Consider the following 20,734-nt stretch of genomic DNA (forward strand, 5'->3'; position numbering starts at 1 on the left):
TTTAATATACTAAAAAAAAAATTCCTACATTTTACAAAAGTATTATTTTCAATTTCAATATAATGGTAAAATTGAAATGCAATTTTAGCTCTTTTGTCTTCAACTGCCACGTGGACAAAGAGATGAGTGAGTTGGCACATCGACGGACGCAAATCAAACGGGAAGGGATAGTTTTGTCATTTTGCGAGTCCGTCCAAATAATACTGTTTTAGTTAAATTACAAAAAGTAAAGTATTTTTTTCTTATAACAAATGTAATTAACAGTAAATAAATGAGTGGGATTAGGAATGGATTAGTGCAGTAGGAAAATTGCCACGTACAATCCACTATATATGTTTTGATTTTGATCCCAAAGATTTGGGTGTCAATTATAGATTTGAATTAAGTTACATAATCTATGATATTATATATATATAAAGTCATCTCATCTCATGATTTTTGTTGTAACAGATGATATGTATATATATTATTCAGTCAACCTAATAATAATAATAGTCCCTTACATTATCTCTTTAGTAAAAGTGTTGTGCATGTTCATAAATTCTCATCTTCTACAAAGCATATCTTAAAAAGGAAGATGCTCTTCAAAAGTGATCTACAAAAAGATTCATGTGAACAATAACAAAGTATTGTGCATCAAGCTTTGAACCATTGGGCTGTCTTCTATTCTTTTTACTTCTTGATCTAAATGGTTCACCACGGTTATGTTCTTGATATGTTTTTTTTTTTAGTTGTTTGATTTTGTGATTTGCCTTTCTTTTTTATTATTATTAATTTGAACTCTAAATGTTTACATGGTAGTACAGTTTAGTTCAACGATAGTTAATTAACACGATTTTTTATTTTTGAGATGAAAATTTCGATCTTTTTTTTAAAAAAGTATTGTTTAAATTAAATATTGAATTTAGTATAATTTAATTGACATGCATAAAGCGACCTAGATTTCGACGTTAAAGTTAGACATTCGATTTTTTACTCTCACGTATTGTCAAAAAAGAAAACGAATATATAACAAATTTTTATATCTTTATATCGTTTAAATATTTTGTTAAATATAAAATCAATGAACGCTTTGAATTAAATGAGAAATACAGTCAAAATAAACTTTTAATTTTGAAAATTAAAATATCGTAATATATTAAAAGGTAGACTTTATCATTTCAAATCGCTTAATTTTGTGTCGTTATAACTGAGTTTGAAAAGGGAGAATTTCTATTAATTAGTTTAACTTACATTGTGTAGTCATTTAATTTTGTTTAATTAAGTTTACCCATCCTAACAAAATTAATTAATGTTTCAAAATTATATCTAGCAGTCTTTAATATAACTTTTCGTTTTTTAGGTGTGGGTTGTGAGATCTACGAAAGAAGTAAATAATAAATAATTCATAGATTACTTACCAATGTGTTAAATTAATAAATGTGAATTATATGTACCAACTTTTTTTTTATATATATAAAAACAATGAACGTGAATGATATGTATGTACTATATATATATGGTCATCGTTTAATCTTCTTCCATATCGATATATAGACTTTGATCCATCAATTACTCGAGAACTTCAAATAGATTTACACGATGTGAAAATTCGCCAAAACTTTATGCGTAACAAAGTGAATTGAACGGATTTTGATAATACCGAACATGGTGCATGAATATACTAAATTATGAAAAAAAAAAAAAAAAAACTATTTCAAAATTATTTACAAATTTCATCAAAGGATCATTAATCTGTGTTTAATTATTTTATTTTACTAATTAAATCAATAACGTATTAGGGAACATCATTGCCTTTTAAAGTGGAAACTGAAGTAAAATCCTTCCCTTCTAGCTTCCTACCACCATCATAGAAAAATTGACTACTCATAACAACAAAGAAAAGGTAGAATAAACAACACTCATTACATACCTTGTAAAGAAATTAATCAATATGTCTCATCCCACCCACCAAACCAATGAAAATCAATCCATATTGTAAAATGTAAACCATATGTCTCACTCTTTTTATAAACTTCATTTTCTTGCAATATTAGTCTTTTTAATGCATATCATACAAAATCCAACCATATTATTGTTAATATTACAAAAAGGCATATTGATATATGTGTGTAGTGTAGCAATACCAACCAACAACCCTCTCACTCTCTCATTCTTTCCTATTTAAATCTTATTTGTTTGGCTTCAAATCTCAATCATTCATTTCTTCTATTGTATTCAACTTAATCAACTAACACCAAATCTCCCACCTACCCCTTTTATTAGTGTCTCGAATATTATAGTTAGTAGTGTTGTTTTATTCTCGAATTTTCATATGCGTGTAATAGGTTCAAATTCTAGGGTTTTTAGCAAGTCTCGATCGTGGTAGGTTTATGATTTAATTATTGATGTTCATGAGTTTATAACTTTTCTCGTTATTTTTACAAAAGATTTTGTGTATTGAAATCAAAGTTTTGATCGAAAATTTGCTTGACTTTAGTGTTTTTAGTGATCAGTTATTATACGTATAGTTTAGTGGATAAGATACGATGTTACATCAATTAATATAGACAGAATCATATAATATTGATCTTATATTTATATACAATGTCACATGATATCAATATAAATATTTTTATTAGTTCATATTTATAACAATTAATAATGTTAATTACTTTCTAACTTTTCTTAATAATCTCACGTAGATTCGAGAGATAATTTGAACTTTAAAGCTCCAACTACTTAATTTAGTTGACTTTTGAATCGATAAACGTGGAATGATACGTAACTAAAAGATTAAAGTAGTTTTTTTTAAATAAATTAATACAAAAGACACAAAAGTTAAAATTTAATTACTTGTTTAAAAAAAATGAATTGCTGCAAACGAATAAACAATTAAAAATATTTATAAAATATAACACAATTTCATAATTTATAAAATTTAGTATATTTTGTTCAAAGTATTTCAAAATAAAAAATGATTCAAAATTTTATTATAAGAACTTCTAAAACTTATTGAAAAAATTCCTAAAAGAAAAATTAAAATGGTAACATTTTACCCCTTAGTCAATGATAATAAATCAACAAATTGATTTAATAATAATTTTGTCTTTTTAAAAAATGAAATAAAAGAAATGGGTATTATCCTTCGTTGGGAGCAAAGGTTGAAATGAAATAAATAAGAGCATCTTAGGTGGAAGAAGAAGCATATGACACTCCACCGACTAGTCATCTTTCATGGAATGATTATTATGACCCAAACCTTATATATGAAATATTAATTAATTAATTAAACAACTCTTTTTAAAAGAAAATTTTATTATTCTCATAATGATAATAAATAAAGAAAGAAAAGTACTTTTCAAAGGCCATTCATTTGAAAAACTGCTCCCACATTGTGACCACTTACCTTCTTTTTTTTTTCTTTCCTTTTGGGATAAAACTTGGGACCTTCCCTTATCATATATTTGTGTACAAAATTTTGGTCCCTCCCTATTTATTTTTATTTGTACCTTGTTTCAAATTAAAATAAACAAACAAATAATTTGTTGCTTCGACGTTGAATTTGTTGTCATGATACTTCAACTATCACAAATTGTACTCGTAGTACATATTACTTTAATCTGGATTTCATCAAATGATGACGGACGATGTTTACAAAACAACAAACACGGTAATAATAAAAAAAAATCAAATAGTTTTATTAAAACTAAGCGTAAATTGTATATAGGAAATTAGATTAAATAAAACGTCCTCAAATTTTTGATATACGTTGTTAGTTGGCAGAACATAAATCGTTTTGAACCCATACAATTCGAAAGGACCACTTTTGATATGGTTTGTAAAGAGATAAATGAAGAGTTTTTAGGTAGGGGAAACCTAATTGTCGATAGAATCAAAACTATGCATATATTAAATATGTAGCTTTGAATGGATTGACAAAAGAATCTTTTTAAACCATTTTGGATAACATTTTCTATAATGATAGTTTAGCATATTTTGGACCAATCATCCTCTTCCCTTTTAACCAAATATACGAGTACATTTTTAGGGTTTGAATAATTGATACAATTTTTAAAGTTTATTAATATATAATTGATTTTTAATTCACCTATTCAAAATGAGTACGTATCGTCTTTGAAACCTACTTCAGTCTAAAGTTATTATACTTAAAATTAAAGAATAAATCTTGTGCCACTAATAATTTTAAATTTTTCACGAATAAGAAGAGGACTATCCTATTATATTTTGTCGAACAAAAGTAGAAAATGACGTATTTATCCCCCGTGAATTTAGCTTTAGATTCTCCTTTTTAATCCATCCCATGATCTATCAAAATCCTTAATCCAAAACATGGGAATCTCATAAATTCCTCATTCCATAGATTATTGTTGTTGTTATTATTAGGGAAATCAAATATTGTTTTGATTAAGATAATCCTATAAGGTAAAGTTGGTGGAAATATAATGATTATTATATTGAAGATGGGACCTAATTTGGTTGATATTTTTTTGTAGACACAATTTTGAAAGAAATAAGGTCAGTTTATTGTTGCAGCTTTGAGAGCTACCGATGCTTACTCCCAAACTTTTCAAACCTTCAATTTTTAAGCAAAAATCATATTTAGGTCCCACAATTCCAAACATACCCTTTATCTAATATAATATAAAGTTTTCAATGATAAATTTTTAATTTTATGTTGTATCAATTTTTAGTCACTATAGTGGCAGACATCTAAATTTAAATTTAACTTGAAAAAATATATATATGAATTATGTTCCTTCTAAATTACGTTAATGCTTTTGCATTTTTGGTGTCTATGTGTAAAGTTGGGTTTGGAAATGTGTTCACGACCATATGCTTTTTAACCACTTTCATTTTGTAGCTGAATTTAATTTTTTCAAAAAAGTTTTGAAATATGGTTTTGTGTCGATTATAATTAACAATCTCTCTGCTACAACTGACATAAAGCATAGTAAAGTCCAAAGAGTCAAAGGCTATATACTGAAACCTATACCAAAACCATACACTAAAAACAGATGGAAGAGACAACACTGGACAGAAAGAAAGACCAATACAGTATGAAAGTAAATGAAGAATGTAACAATACAGAGAGATAAGAATAGAAGGATTGTAACAAATTTTGTAACCAAATATGAAGTCAAAACCATACAATAAAAACAGATGGAAGAGACAACACTGGAAGGTTAAAGCAATAAAGACATGGCAACAATACAGAGAGATAAGAATACACTATGAAAATAATAGAACAATCTAACAATACAGAGAGATAAGAATAGAAGAAATGTAACAAAATTTGTAAGAAAATAATATGTAACAAAAGAATACAGAGAAGACATACAACAATTGTACAAAGAGCTAAGAATAGAAGAATGGTAAAAAAATAGAACAATTGTAACAAAATTGGTAAGAATACAGAGAAGACATAACACAATTGTAACAGAATTGTAACATGGCCGGAGAAATTTAACCAATAACACAGAACACATGGGTGCAATAATACAGAACACATGGCCGGAGAAATTTAACCAATAACACAGAACACATGGGTGCCAAAGGTAAAGCAACGACATGGCCGGAATAATACAGAACACATGGCCGGAAAATGTAAACAAATAAGACAGAAGACACAACAGAATGCGAACAACTACATACATTACAAAAGAATTCAGTTGTACACAAATTCGAACTCATCATCGGCTTTAAAAAAAAAGTGGATTCAAAACTCCAATACCTCTCTACCAAGCTCCATCGGCATCCAATGGCAGAGTGAAGTATCCGTCTTATTGCCAAGCGAAAGACCGGACAGAATAATGGAACTGCGAGCGGCAAGGAGTAAAGGAGCCAAAACCCACGATTCCAAAAGGAAATCGTGTTCGGAGCCAACGAAATCGTCGGCTTCAACAAACACAGAAGTCCTTTTGGGAGTGAGAGAGACGGATGAGAGAGATGCAGAGAGAGATTCGGCGTAACGAAATTCGGTTTCATCGCAAAAACGCAACGGCGGAATGGATTAAAGGATGAAGACGAAACCCTAGATTCGTTGAGGGAGAAGACGAAAGAAAACAACATGCACTCGATTCGTTGAGGGAGATGAAACAAATGGACAAAACGATAGAAAAGGAAGGAATGGATTAAAGGATGAAGACGAAAAAAACGAAATCGACCAGACAACACAGAACCAACACAAACTCTAGATTCGTTGAGGGATAAGATGAAACGAAACATCGATTCGTTGAGGGAGATGACAGAAAGAAGAGAAAAACGAAAAAAATTTCGATGAAGAAGGGTTGAGGAGAAGATTGAAATCGGTTTGAACGAGGAAATGGAACACGGATTGAGAGGAACGACGAAACCGAATTAACGAAAACGGGGGAAGACGCGAATCGGCGTTGGAAGGGGCAGACGAAAACGGGTTAAGGAAACCCTAAAACTAGGGTTTCCTTAACCTTGGGCCCAAACGGGGGTTAAGGTTGGGCTAACCTAAGCCCACAGTCCCAACCCTAACCCCAAACGGGCCCTAAGGTTTAACGTATGAATGTCAATGAAAATATTGAGGTCTTCGTTTTACTAAAATTTTGTTAGAAATGTCGACAAAATATTGATTTTGATGGATATTTTTAAAAATGACAATATGTATATATATATATATATTTTTTGTTTATTTATTTATTTATTTATTTGCTATATATATAAATTAGTAAATAAACATTTAATATTTTTTTCAAGTAAGCAAACATGCATATCATTTATATTATATCTATGTTAGTGATTTTTGTATGCTTTTTTTATTATTATTATTTTATGGATTTCTATACATTACAATAGAAATATTAAATAATGATGAAATGTTGAAATATTGATGAAAATTTAAGATTGTGAATATAATAGGTTAGATTTGATTATCTATATCCCCAAATATTTGTGGTGAAGCAATCATTAGTGTGGGTCTTAGATGTAAGAGATTGGAAACCTCTAAACAAAGTTGAATCATGTCGACCTTAGGGAAATGAAAATATGATTGGCTAAGGTTATCTTTACCATTATTCCTTTTACCTTTACTGTGGGACGTCCTCGTTTGTCACTCTTTGAATACATATGGTTTGAACGAGGCTACACAATCTGCAAGATATCAAAGTTACATCAAACGAGTTCTATCACCTATCGTTCATTAACTGGTGAGTAGTCGAGATTAATGTATACATTTAGCCATGAATACGATAATGAGTTTGTTAGCACAATAAAAAAAAATGCAAATATATCAAACTTTAGATCTTGCTCTCGAATTTGATCGGTGAAGACTAAATTGTCGAATGGAATCTATCAATATTATAGTTTATTGCTAAGAGTCTATCAACTGTCGTGTCATCACTAATAAATTTAATAACGCTCTTGTAATTATGGGACAAGTACAGATATAGCAATCATAAGTGAAATATTAGTATTAGCAACATTTAAAAAAAATCAAATATAGCAAAGCCATTACTAATATACTTTCAACACTAATAGGTTTGTGGTCTATCAATGATATACTACTAATTATATGATCCACTATTGATAGATCATGAGGGTCTATCAACCATAAAAGTCTTTTATCGATAAATTTTACTATGTTTGCGATTTTTTTAAAATACTATCATACACTTAATTGTTATATCAAATCAAAGTACTAATCATGTGGCTAACAATTGAAAAGTCCCAAATATTCTTTAAAAGGGCCCATAGACCCACAGTCGTAAGTGGCCCATAATTCACTCTTTAAAAGCCCAAACAATCAGGCCCAGAGAAAAGAAACATCAACATCGAGCCATGCACGTGACATACAGCGGTTACCTGTTAACATAATTCGTCGGTGATACATCCCCGGCCCAGCGTTTCTACGCATACATCGATCAACCCGCAGGATTTTCGTCTACAAATCATAGCCGTCCAAAATTTTGGTCCAAATCGAAATTGTACTCTCACAATTACCGGCTAGAACGGTTATAAAACCTCCAATCTGTTTCTTCTTTATCCCAATTCAAAACCCTAGCCCCCCCCATTGTAGAACGCCGCCCTTTCCAAGATCCTCAGCTGCTTTGATTTTCTTTTTCATGTCTTCTTCAATTCAGTTCTTTCTTTTTCACGTTCATGTTTAGATCTTCCAGACTACGCCGGTGTGATCGGCTTTTCATCTTGCGACTTCTGCAATTGATTTTGGGTTCGTACTCGGAAGAGCGCAAATGACGAACTTACGAATGGTAGAATGCTCTAGTTTACGAACTTGGAGCATTGTGATTAACCACTTTGTATAGGAAGATCTGATGCCTCTCCTACGCAAATTCATTTAGTTTTCTTCCGCTCTCGTTTTTCTTTAAAACTCAATTTTAATGGATTTGAACTCGCTGTTTTATTTGAAAGTGTTTCTGCTTGTGATTTTTTCTTCCTCTGGATGATGAGAAACCATGAAATGTACAGTTATCCCTGGCTGATTCCAAGTGCTGATATTTCAAACTCTGACAGTGTATAGTTTTTGGAAATTATTGTTTTTTCATCGGTTTTTTTTCCTTTGGGTTTGTTTTACTTCTTTTGTTCACTTTGTTTTTAGGTGTGGCCGGTGATGAACAGTTTTTTGGTTGACAGAGGTGCAAAAATGTAATATTTGCATTGGTGTTGAAACTTTTTTGAACTAGGACGGTCTGAGGCTCACCACCCTTTTGCTTTTCTACTCTGAAACTCATTCATCAGTTTTTCTTGAAATATTTTCTTTGGATTTTTTTCTTATTCAATTGTTTAGGAGTGAATTGCCGATTTTAAGGGATATTGTAAAGTTTGGTGTTTAATTATTGTTCAAGTGATGTGGGTGATGAAAACATGAAATATCAGTTATCCCTGTCTGATTTTTCGATGCTGATGATTCATGATCTGACATAAACTTGATTAAGCAATTTTCAATAATTGATGAAGATTTTGCTTTTAGTTCATAAACTCGAAAACCCATTGCAACTTTTTTTTTTTTTTTTTTATCTTACTCTTCTCAACCCCAAATACCAATGTTACCCTTCAAACCAATCTGCTTGGCTAATTCAATTACAGGTTTGATTAACTGGGAGATGAATATGACTGTTAAATAACCTAAGACGAACATTTAAGATATTGACAGAGGAAGAGTTTATGAGCTGCTGATGATTATAACATTGTACCTAATGGATTGAGTTTCACTGGAGATGCATAAAACAGATGCATCTTGTGAGATAACACAGACTTCATACTACAAAATGATGACGGGTCACATTCTGATATTTAAGTACAACCCTCAACATAATACCAATAAACACATACCTTTACAGTTATTTGAACCAAGTAGGATCTCGCCATGGCTTTACAGAGAAGCACTTCAAAAAAAAGAGGAAAGTAAAGAATTGTGATGGCTTTTTGAAGAACTTGGCTCTATCCTTACTCTCGAACAAACTTGATGAATGTGAGAGAGGCCGAGAAACCTTTGAAGTTGAAGGCAAGAGACAGCTTCCAACTCCTTTTCTTTATGGATGTTATGCTATCCTTTATTCTTTTGCTGGAACTGAAAGGAAATTCTGAGGCAGTTGTTTGCCTTGGCTAGTTTGGGAATTCCTTCCATTTTTCTCTACTCTTTGTAAGCTACTCTTCCTTAATAAGCTAGTGACTCTACTTGATGGTAATGTAACGATTTGTTCCATGCTTTGCCCAGTGATTTTTAAGATCAACTGGAGAGGATAAATCGTGGCCTTCGGCTGCAAGGCGGCTAAGCAGTTTGTTAAAAGCACTTCCGCTCATTTTACGACCACCAAGCCGAGCATGTCGTTTGTTGGGAACGGCAGGTAATGGATACATTGAGAGGGTGGTAGTACAACATGCAGATTGCCATCCACCATTCCCCCATTTGTAGCATTGTCTTATTACTCCTGTGCAGGAACATATTGGAGCTGGCATGGTTGATTCGTCAAAGGCAACCTGGTTTAATCCTAAATCCTGGCCTTTCCAATCTGATTTTGATACTACCAACTGTTTATTAAGATCGTCACCTCCACTCATTATACCAATTCCATCCTTCCATTCTTGCGACTTCCCCAACATTATCTTGTTCAAGTCTTCAGCCTCCCTTTTGACCTTCCGTGGACCTTTTGAAACTTTCTTGTTTGGTGTTGTGACTGTCTTTCCCTCTTTTGTACGCTTGTTTCGTCGTGCCTTTGTTGATTCAGAAGCAACGGGGGATGTTGGGCAAGGGTCGTTGGAAGCAAGCATATCTCTGGAATTGTAATTATTCTCATTCATGTGGGGCACATGATGTGTGTGTTGCTGCTGCGGATGATGTATATGCTTCACTCCCCTAGCAATTTGGCATCCTGGTGGACATGATAAATTGTTATTTATAGAGTTTTCACGATACTGAAGAGTAGCAATGGCATTGTCTCGTTCCAAAAGGGCATTGTTCCTCTCTGCAATTGCAGCGTCTCGCTGTAGATATGCCATGTCTCGCTCTGCTAGTGCAGCCTTTTTCTCCGAGAGGGCCAAATTTCTCTCTTGAATGGCTGCATCTCTTTCGGCCATGATTGCCATTATCTGCTTCATTGAGGGCTGATGCTGCATCATCCACTGCCAAGGCAAATTCAAACGAATTGATTCAAAGTTCGCTAAATTGTTTAAATTTGAATTACTTGAAAGAGACTGTATGGCATTAGTTTTCAAGTTTAATGTTGATACCTGACCCTGAGCTGACTTATACTGATCTGGTTTGTGCCTTCCATTCTCACGGTGTCCACTGTCATCCATTTGTGACTCCAAAACGAATAACCAACACAGATACAGTAATGAAAAAGCTCCACTGCAAACAAAATGGCAATCATATGCTAAATGTTACCAATATGTTACCTAACTATGATACACCATGAAGAGAAAGAATGCGAGCTAAGAAAATGCTGTCTCAAATAAAATATTCACATATTGGTGAACCTCAAAAGAAATACACCTATTCAGCAGATTTCTCTCAGAATCAAAGTTAAAATTTGAAAACTAAAAATCAACAAAAGATAAATAAATAATTTACCTAAAATGTTTTCAGAAACTTATTTTTGTTCTTAAAAATGAGCCAACAACCAAAACCATGAGTAAAAAAAATGTGATTACAAGCATCCCAAATGGAGCTCCAACTTACACTTATAACAGTTTTATTTTAGTTTATCTTTGAAATTTATATTTACTCTCTCAATTTTTAATTCTAAAAACAAAGTCAAAGTTTAAGAAACTTATGAGTGGAAGTGTATTTAAAACTTTATTTTTCAAATAAATCAACAATGTAATTTCACTTTTCTTGACATTGATGTTTGATATCGTTCACTCTCTAGCTAAAGAGAATAATATTCGTTTATTCAAATTAAAAAAACCAAACTCGGGTGGCACAAAATAAATTTAGACAGAAATACATGCCAAACCCAAATATAACCTATTGACTTCCAACAACCGATGCATCACTCCCTTTATTTTATATTCACAAGTTACTAACACAAGTTCGTCTATTGACTTTATTTTATATAAATATTCAAAATACTTAGCAAACAAATAAGACACTAACCGACCTGACCAACTAGGGTTGCAAAAGTGTATACATGTACACATCGAGAAAAGGAATTTGGCAAGAGAACACAAAAGGGAAGATCTAAAAACACCTCTACAACTTCGGGGCAATAATAAACAATCGAGAGTGAACAACTGTCTTTTGGAATTAAAGCTCAGGTATGAAGTAATATACTTAAGCAGCAGAGCACTTTATCCAGTCTAAGCAAGTAATCATAAGCAGAATTGCAGAAACAAGATGTACATAAGCAAAAACACTTAAGTTCGGAGCAGTAGATACTTCACCTGGAATCAGAAAGATCAAACGAAGAATCCGCTTAAGAAACCATCGTTAGAATTTTCGACCTCTAGTCAGCTCAAATGGCTGACCCACCTTCCCCCACCTCATCCTCCATCAGATCATCTAAACAACCAAATTCAACATAAATTACTCACACTTAAAAATAAATAAACCCCAACAATGTTTGTGTAATTTCTCTCTTCTCCCTTAGTTTCCAGTACAAAATTCAGAAGATACAGCAAAAACAATAAAGTCAAAGCAGCTACAGAAAGCGTATTCATCGGTTTCAACGAGCTCAAACCAGCTGAAAAATAGGGCAAAAAGGGCTAAAAGATTATGAAGAAAGCAAAACTCGTAAAGATCCGATTCTTTAATTACTATAACCAGGAAAGTAAACGGGAGTCAACTTTTCAGCTTCGAGTCCTGAGCTTAAAGCAGAACCTCAACTCAAAACGAAAAACAAAACAACCCCACAACAAATTCTGAGCTAAAAAGAAAAACAACAACCAGAAGCAAACGAAACCCTAGAAAAAAAGAGCCACAAATTCACATAGCAAGCTTCAACAACAGAAAATAAGCAGTAAATCAAAGCAGATTTCACAAAGATTTGAGTGAGAATAAGCAGGAGAAAGGTAGAATAAGGAAGAAGTGATAAAAACAGATATGATTCAAAGGAGTAAAAAGCAAGAAATGGAAATAAAGAACCAAAATAGAAAGTGGGATTAGGGAAAAGGGAAAAACATATTAAGAAATAAAAAGGGAAAGAGAAATGGAAGCTTACCAGTGAGAAGGAGAGATGAAGAACTGGAGAAAGAAGAAGAAAAAGGAAAAGAGATGAAGATGGAGAAAAAGAAAAGGATTGAAAATCTGTGGAAAGCACAGTTGTAAGCAGACCAGAGGGACAAAGGAATCTCTCTCTATTTTCTTTTTCTTTTTCTTTTTCTTTTTTCTTTTTTGTTAGCTTTGTGTCATTTTCAAATTTTCTTTAGGAAATTTTCTCCATTTTTTGGGTTTGTATTCTTTTAGTTGAATTATATCAAATGTGTCCTACACTTTTGGGAGGTTTCATTTATATCCATGAATGTTTATTTATTTATTTTTTTTATATTGTGGATTTTAAGTTTGTATTGTTTTTTTTTTTTTCCTTTAATTTTCAAATATGTGAAGTTTATAATTTTTTTTAAATATCCAAAATTTTTAATTTCATTAGATAAAAGATCCCAAATTTTCTATTATGTGTTAAGTAGACTTGTGATTTTTTTAATATAAAAGTCCATAAATTTAAACTCGTAATTATGAAAGTTTGGAACTAACTTATAATAAAATCAAGAGAAATTATAATATGTAGCAGTTTTTAGAGTAATTATCAAGTATGTAACAATATTTTTAAAAAATTACAAATATAGGTTTATCGCTACCAACATTTGCTACATGGTCTATCATTCAATGATAGACTCCTATCATCGATAGATTTTGACAGATTTTGCTATATTTGCAATTTTTTGAATATAATTGCTACATTTGCAATTATCCCTTAAATCAAAATTTTAAGATCAAAAGACATTTGTGCTTTTTTATCGATTGAGAAAAAATAAAAGCAGTAATTTATTCCATAAATATTATTTTTCAATTTTTAGTTACTAAATTTAAAAAATTGTAAATTTCTAGTTATTAACATTGTTATAAAAAGCTGTGAAAAATTAATGGAAGTTAGGTCATTGATTTTAATTAATTGTTTTGACAGATGTTCTTTAAGGCATGAATCAGATTGTTACCGAAGTCAAAATACTACATTTGGTTACATACTAAATTTTAATGGCTTTAATAGTTAAATGATACAACTTTTGATATATATATATATATAAAGAAAAACAACCAACAAATCTCAAAATACGTGTATTGCTACATTCCATGTTGATCTTTGCACACTCATTTGCTTGTTCTTTTTTTTTTTTTTTCTTTTTAGTCAATATATGGAGTGTGTTTCTTAACTTTATAATTGTGTTGCGTAACCAAATTTTATTTTACGGTATTTCATTCGATTAATACTCAACGTTAAAAATATAGTTGACAATGATCTCAAAATAAAAACAATCTTTTATTTCTTTAATATTTAATTTAGTCTTTAAAACATATAATGATTATAAATTAGTTAAAATAATTTAAACAAATTATTAATCAAAAAGTGATTAAGAGTATAAAACTAAATCTTAATTTGATCGTAATTATTTGTGTTTCCAAAGCAATTTTGAACCTAACCATTTTTTAAAAAATATTTTAAGATCTTAGAAACCTTTTTAGATTTTTAAGTTTTTTTTATTTAACAATATTAAAAAAAAAAAAAAAAAAAAAAAAAAAAAAAAAAAAACTTATAATTGAATATAGATTTGAAGAGTGGATGATAAAAAATTGATGGGGAGGGATTAGGGTTAATCTGAGCCGTAGAAGAGGGGGGGGGGGGGGGGGGGGGGATCGTGCCGCCTTTGGATACGGAGGGAAGGATGTATTTCTATTTTGGTGAAAGAAAGAAACCGGGAAAACGGTGGTCTTTAAATGCATTTTTCAACTTTCCCCCTCCTCCGTATGGACGACACATCAAATCAACAACACACATGTGACGACGACATGTCGTTTCTCTCTTTTATTATTTTAGACAACAACAAAATAATAATAATAATAATAACATTTTGACACACACCAATTCTTTTTTAGTATAATTTCATTTCATTCCTAACTTTTTTTTTACAATATTTGTTGAAGTTTTTCATTGTTTTCGTGGTTGAATGTTAATTTTCTATTAATTAGTTTAAAACAATTAAATTGTTTTATAGTTTCAGTAAAAATTAATGAAATGGGCTGTGAAAACAGACTATCGTCCTTACATGTTTTCATAATTCCTACCTTTTTTCTTTTTTCTTCATTGTAATTGTCTAGATAGAGGTGATTAAACATAAAGTGATTTTATTTATTTATTTTCCTCTCGTAGGTGTGATTTATATCGTTAATATGAAACGTTAAGATTTATAAATGTGTTGAACAAGTGGTTGTATAATTTCCCCTTAAAATAGAATGGAAAAAGGAAGATAATAATTGATCAGATTTATTTATGGACAAAAGCTGTGTCAATTTCCAATTTTCCAACATAATTACAGTCGAACAAGAAAAGAAAAAAACAGTGCACAAATTGGAGCAAAGTCTTCCATTTAATACAGTAACAGTGATAAATTTAAAAAAGAAAAAAAATATTTTGGACATTCTTAAAAATAACAAAATTTTACTATATTTTATAAATACTTTCGACGATTATATTTTTTAATAATAAAAAAACACTTGTTCAACTCAAGTATTGGATCATATTTTTATTTCATCTCTAGATTTTGCAATACTTTTTTATTTATGATTTTGTAGTTTAATTAAACATTTAATGCCCATTGCTTAATTTCAGAGAGTTTAATTAACTATAGATAATTGGTTTTCATTGTTTCTTTTTAATCGCTATTAAAACAAATTTTAAGTTTTCACTACCAAAGTAGTTGTCATGACTTTATCACTTCATAATTATATTGAAATAAATTGAAATACCAAAGTAAGCATTAGTGAAATTCAAAGGTAAAAATGTAAAATATTAAAATTTAAAGACCAAATGAAAATTAAATTAAAAACTTAAGATATAAAAAAATAACATTTCAAAATGTAGGGACCAAATGCAAATTAAACTTAAATCTTAAGATATAAGAAAATAACATTTCAAAATGTAGGGACCAAATGTAAATTAAACTTAAATCTTAGGAGTAAAAGCGTAAAATAAATTTGAAGATAGAAAAAACGAAATAAAAAATTTATCAAAATTCAAATGCATTCCAACAAATAGTTAAATATTTGCGTAGAAGAATGAAGAGCATTACTTATCAAACAGGAAGTCATAAATTCTATAATCGAAACTGAGAAAACTTGAGCAGATGATGGATAGTTCTTTAATTCACATCTCAAGAACCTGCACGTCGAGAACAATGTCCGCCGTTGACGGAGCTACCCTGCTATAACTTCAAATGGCTTGATTTCGAACACGTTGCAAATTTGACCATTCGTTTCTTTCAAGAATCAGAGAACTTGTTCATGTTCAAAAGCAGGGCTACAAGACGAAAAAAATGATGACAACCTACGAGCAAAGTTCAGTCCTTGCTTTCCTTCTTCTCAATGCTCGATTTATTCAAAATCAGCACGCCGATTACAATCAATATGGCGCCTACAAACCACTGGAAAAGAGTGCATTGATGTTAAGAGATGTAGATTTGAATGTGTTAGATGCTTGAAACTATAACGGCTACAGCAAATTTTTGGAAGTGGGAAAAATATCGAACAAAAGTGAAGTGGACGATTCCAGAGTACTACTCCTTAAGTAGCAAGTATTCTTCATTGTCATTGCTCGCTTCTACATTGATTGACAAATTACTGATACTTGTATACATCGAGTTTAACAAAATGGTAACAACCAACAGCTCGTGAGATTACAAAAATACGACCATACAAAGAGGTCTATCATCAGCACCTATGTGCTTTCTTTTTTTTTTGTTCAACTCTGCTACTGCAGTAATCAGAAAAGATTTGGCGGCAAACATCACAAGTGAACTTAAATAAGAAGAAAGAAATTTCAAATCTGTTGGAGAGTAAGAGACAGACTACCAGGCATAAACAAAGTTAAAAGGCCATGAAACTCGAACTGATTGCCTGAACTGCCGTAGAATATATTAGATCATTGTACGGCATGAAAAATCCAACCAGTATTTTGACTAAAGGAATAAACTCTTTTGTTATTGGGCAAATTGATAAAGAAATAAACAATAATTTAGAATATTGGAATTGGGAAACAGCAATGGATGTGATCAAGGATTTACCTGAAACGATAATGCTTCTTCGAACAAAAAGAAACCAGCTAGACCAGAACAAAGAAAGTTAGCTGAAAAGTTTGTCCCTGTAGCTTGTAATGATGAGAGAGCTTTTAAGCTATTGACATAACATCCCCACATTGCCAAGTTGAACGCAATTACCAGACCGTACCTAAAGAACTGTTCAAAAAAGAAATGCTAAAATCAAAACAAAGGTAAGAGGGAAACACGGTATGTCGGTTTTCAGCTTATAGCAGCTTTGTCAATGTAGTGGCAACAAGAATGTTCTTGTTGATGTATTGAGAAGTTAGATCAAAAATTTACATGAACCCCATTGAGATTTCTATGGAAGTACCACAATTTCAATAAGAATTAATTACAATTTACAAGTGAAGAGTAATTATAGAAAAAGAAAGAGCTAGATAAAGCACTTCAAGGAGATGCATGCCGTCACCCCAGACCAACTCTCTCCTCCCAAGCAATGCATTTGCCTTAGAGAACCTTTTGGTTTACTCTATTTCTAGATTCACAGATATTATAGATTTGATCCACAAAATTTTGACCTAGCTCTTTAATCGTTGATCAAGCAAAGTGACAGATATTTTCAACGGGTGAAGAATCAATGACCGTTATCATTCAGACTTCAAGGTGGTGAAATATTCCTTTCCAACATTTTGAAACATGAGAACAGTGAAGAATAGATGAGCTTGAACCTCCCCTACTTGCATACCTAGCACACAGAATAACTAGGACTTAAAAAAGTTGCTAAGACACTTTCTTTGCACTTCACCAATCTTAAGTGTCCTAGAAGACAAATGTACATCAAAACATCGAATTTTCATACGTTACAGAGCCTTGGAAGGCCACTGGTGGCGAAGAAGAGTGAATATATCCAACAATGGTTTTACCAAGAAATTAGCTGCCCGAGGGATAAAAAAGCCAAAAATCAAGCTGAGCTAGGGATAGCTCAAGAGCTTCCCTCTCTCCAAAGTCCCAGACAAGTTCAAGGTTATACTAACCAAAAAGATAACTCTCTATTCCAGCTATACACAGATAACCCCTAAAATAGACATACCCTGCCGACGTCATAACTAAGTCATGGGCTCACTCACAACATTCCCCGTTGCATTCACATATCATTTTCCACTTTTCCAATCCTCTTCCTAGTAACAATAATTGAGAGTCGATGATCATTGAACACAACTCACAAGGAGGTCCAATAAAGCTTGTAGTTGTAGCTCTCCCATTCCCTCTTCCTGTAGCAACAACATTACAAAATCGAGTTGCCTCTAGGCTCTAACCAAGCACCTAAGACTGATGAATTATCGGACTTCAAACCAAGAAGAACAGTGGGAATCTAGCTACAAATTGTAAATTACCCAGACCTTTCCTTCCAAAATGAAGCCTTCCTCCTATTACAAACATAGCTGAACAAAGATCTCCATGTGATATGACAACTGAATTTGGAGACACGCCAAGAACTTCCTTTCCGCCCATCCTTGCTGTGGGTAAACCACCCCAGCTCATCTTCACCATTACCGTGCCAAAACACAACTCAGTAAACCCTTTTGAGAACCTCCACAGCCACTTATTTTTCTTCCTTAAACTACTTATCCCCAACGCTTCACGTTATAGGAAATTAGACACAACAAACCAACCCAAAAAATCCCCAAATAACGATGGATGCTTTCTTGAGCTCAAAATTTGTGGGTGGATCAAACCATCAACTTTTGAGATAATAGCGTGCGTCTTATCCACCTATTCTCGAGTTAGCAAGTACTGATGGATGTTATAATCACACTCTAAATCTAACCAGGTGGGGGAAAATGTACTCAGATTGCCTACTTGCACTTCCAACAACTACGATACTAGCCAAAATCCTTCCCACCCGATTTTATGGGTGCAAAACAGATGGCAGAGGCGATTTCCATGTGATTCGAAGTTAGAACAAGAATGATAAAGAATCGATACAATCGAAAAAATCAGGTTTCGATTGTGCTGGTTCATAAAAATTAGGGCAGAACATCGCATCTATGAGCTATTGTATTGGGCTCGAGAGTGAAACGAATGAAATGGATAAAGATTACCGTATAGGAGAAAAGTTTGGCTGCAATGGCGGAAAGAGCAGCGTTGAGACCGGCTGAAATTGCCCACACGTAACCCTTACTCCCCTCCATTTACAGAGTAAAGAAAATTCTCCTCTTTGGGCGGTTGTTGTGCTGTGGCCTCCTGGGCGAGAAGACGAGAAGACGACAACCGGTTTGGACCGGTCGGGGTCGGTCGGGATTGGACCAAGCGGTTTAGTTGTATTGTGTGTGTTTTTTAATTTTTTAAAACACACTTTCTCAAAACAGTTTTTAACTTTTATCCAAAATTAATTTTACAGCTTTTTTTTTATATATATATACAACGAATGTGAAAGAAAAAATGTCACAAACTGTTATAGTTACTTTTGTTGAGAATGTCAAATTTGTTGACAATGTTGTTAATATCTCTTTTTTTTTTGTTATGTTATGGGTGAGGGAGTAAAATGGCCATGTGCTCTTTTGGCTTCTTCTTTTTGGTTGTTCTTTTATATAAAAATATGGTTTTTCATATATTATTCTACCCATTATCCTTCATGAATGGCTTAGGTTGTGATTGTCTTTCTTCTTTCTGTGTTAATTTGCTTAAGAAGTCGTGATTGTTAAAACTCGTTTTGACAGTTTAACTATCAATGTCTCTTAGAATTGAAATTGACAAGATATATCAATAAACAAGTTTTAAATTATGTAGTGTAGTGTAATACTTAGGTGCATTATAAGATGCACCTATCTTTATGCATTATCCTCTCATCACTTACATCGAATAAGTAATAAAAATGTTTCAAAAAATAAGTAAGAATAATTTGTCAGGTAGAAAGATTTGGATTGGATAATCGAAGATAAGTAACGTTCGATATGCATGCATTTAAGTATTTTATGTATATATATATGTATATTGTTGGTGTCATGTGTTGTACGCACAATGCTTAGTGGAAGACAAATTTCTTTTTGGTTTTTTTGCTGTTTTGTTCTTTTAAGAGGTCAAGCAATTCCATGTGAAAAATCTAAACCTACGTATTTCAATCGATTAATTTGAGGATTATTTTCTTTGTTTTGATTTGACAAACACCATACTTTGGAAGGTTTCTTATTGGAAAAAAATTACAAATTTTACAAGCTACAATGAGTCACTTCATTATTAGTTGGGTTGAAGATAGAAGTCTTTATATAATATGAAATTATAGTCCATTAAATCTAAATTGGTATTAAATGTAAATTTTTTTAGTCCAACCAACAATCATTTAAAATTTGGACTATAGATTAAGGTAAATAAGGACGAAGGAGTGATTAGTGAATGTTATGGGCTACGAACCTTTGGTTGGATAAAGTGTCCTACGTGGCACGTGCAATTTGGGGAATGACTTGCATGTGATATTCCTTTGTTTTCTTGTGTAATAATTAACTTCTTTTTAGTTTTTAGATCCATCCATACACACATATATAAATCAATTTCAACAATTAAAGCCTTCGAATGTGATCGATTCAAAGGGAGAAATGTTTCTTTTTTCTTTATTGTTTTTTTCTTCTTAAGGCAGGTTGAGTTCGAACATCTGGCTTTGGACCAACTTTAATCTAAGAACGATGCTTTAGGTCGAACATTAATTATTTTGAAAGCACGTGACAGTTGGACCAAAGGAAGATCACATTACAATTATTCTATCGATGAAATTTTATTATGGATTCTTAAACGTAGACATCCAAGTATATGGGCAGTGAAATTTTGATTGGATAAAGCATGGTTTGTGGCACGTGCTTAGGGGCAACGACGTGCATGTGATATTCCATTGGTTTTTTGTGTAATAAAGAACTTTTCTTAGGAGTGAGAACTCCAATTAGCTCAGTCCAACTCGATCACAAGAACTCTGATATCACCGTTGTAGCTCAACCACAACCAA

At 32.0% G+C, this 20,734-nt stretch overlaps 2 protein-coding genes and 4 non-coding genes across 6 annotated transcripts; 4 read left to right on the forward strand and 2 right to left on the reverse strand.

Annotated features, from left to right (window-relative positions):
- The first annotated feature begins 8,228 nt into the window (after nt 1-8,228).
- Nucleotides 8,229-8,307, forward strand: LOC127148742 (small nucleolar RNA snoR64a). Its single transcript, XR_007819818.1, has one exon. It is a non-coding gene; the product is annotated as a small nucleolar RNA snoR64a (small nucleolar RNA).
- A 116-nt stretch (nt 8,308-8,423) lies between these two features.
- On the forward strand, nt 8,424-8,506 carry LOC127148732 (small nucleolar RNA R38). Its single transcript, XR_007819807.1, has one exon. It is a non-coding gene; the product is annotated as a small nucleolar RNA R38 (small nucleolar RNA).
- Nucleotides 8,507-8,592: 86 nt separating this feature from the next.
- On the forward strand, nt 8,593-8,685 carry LOC127148743 (small nucleolar RNA snoR20a). Its single transcript, XR_007819819.1, has one exon. It is a non-coding gene; the product is annotated as a small nucleolar RNA snoR20a (small nucleolar RNA).
- Nucleotides 8,686-8,834: 149 nt separating this feature from the next.
- LOC127148733 (small nucleolar RNA R38) lies at nt 8,835-8,915 on the forward strand. The gene has a single exon (XR_007819808.1). It is a non-coding gene; the product is annotated as a small nucleolar RNA R38 (small nucleolar RNA).
- A 250-nt stretch (nt 8,916-9,165) lies between these two features.
- LOC103488028 (protein BASIC PENTACYSTEINE6) lies at nt 9,166-12,902 on the reverse strand. Its single transcript, XM_008446560.3, has 4 exons — nt 12,651-12,902; nt 11,875-11,992; nt 10,720-10,840; nt 9,166-10,611 (listed from the first exon to the last, which is right to left on the reverse strand). Exons 3-4 carry the CDS (start codon nt 10,786-10,788, stop codon nt 9,664-9,666), a joined length of 1,017 nt encoding a protein of 338 aa, XP_008444782.1. The 5' UTR covers nt 10,789-10,840; nt 11,875-11,992; nt 12,651-12,902; the 3' UTR covers nt 9,166-9,663.
- Nucleotides 12,903-15,707: 2,805 nt separating this feature from the next.
- LOC103488027 (uncharacterized) lies at nt 15,708-18,999 on the reverse strand. The gene is made up of 3 exons (XM_008446559.3): nt 18,843-18,999; nt 16,765-16,935; nt 15,708-16,125 (listed from the first exon to the last, which is right to left on the reverse strand). Exons 1-3 carry the CDS (start codon nt 18,930-18,932, stop codon nt 16,042-16,044), a joined length of 345 nt encoding a protein of 114 aa, XP_008444781.1. The 5' UTR covers nt 18,933-18,999; the 3' UTR covers nt 15,708-16,041.
- Nucleotides 19,000-20,734: the final 1,735 nt, after the last annotated feature.

This window comes from Cucumis melo, chromosome 3, assembly GCF_025177605.1.
Source record: "Cucumis melo cultivar AY chromosome 3, USDA_Cmelo_AY_1.0, whole genome shotgun sequence".
Lineage (NCBI taxonomy): Eukaryota > Viridiplantae > Streptophyta > Magnoliopsida > Cucurbitales > Cucurbitaceae > Cucumis > Cucumis melo.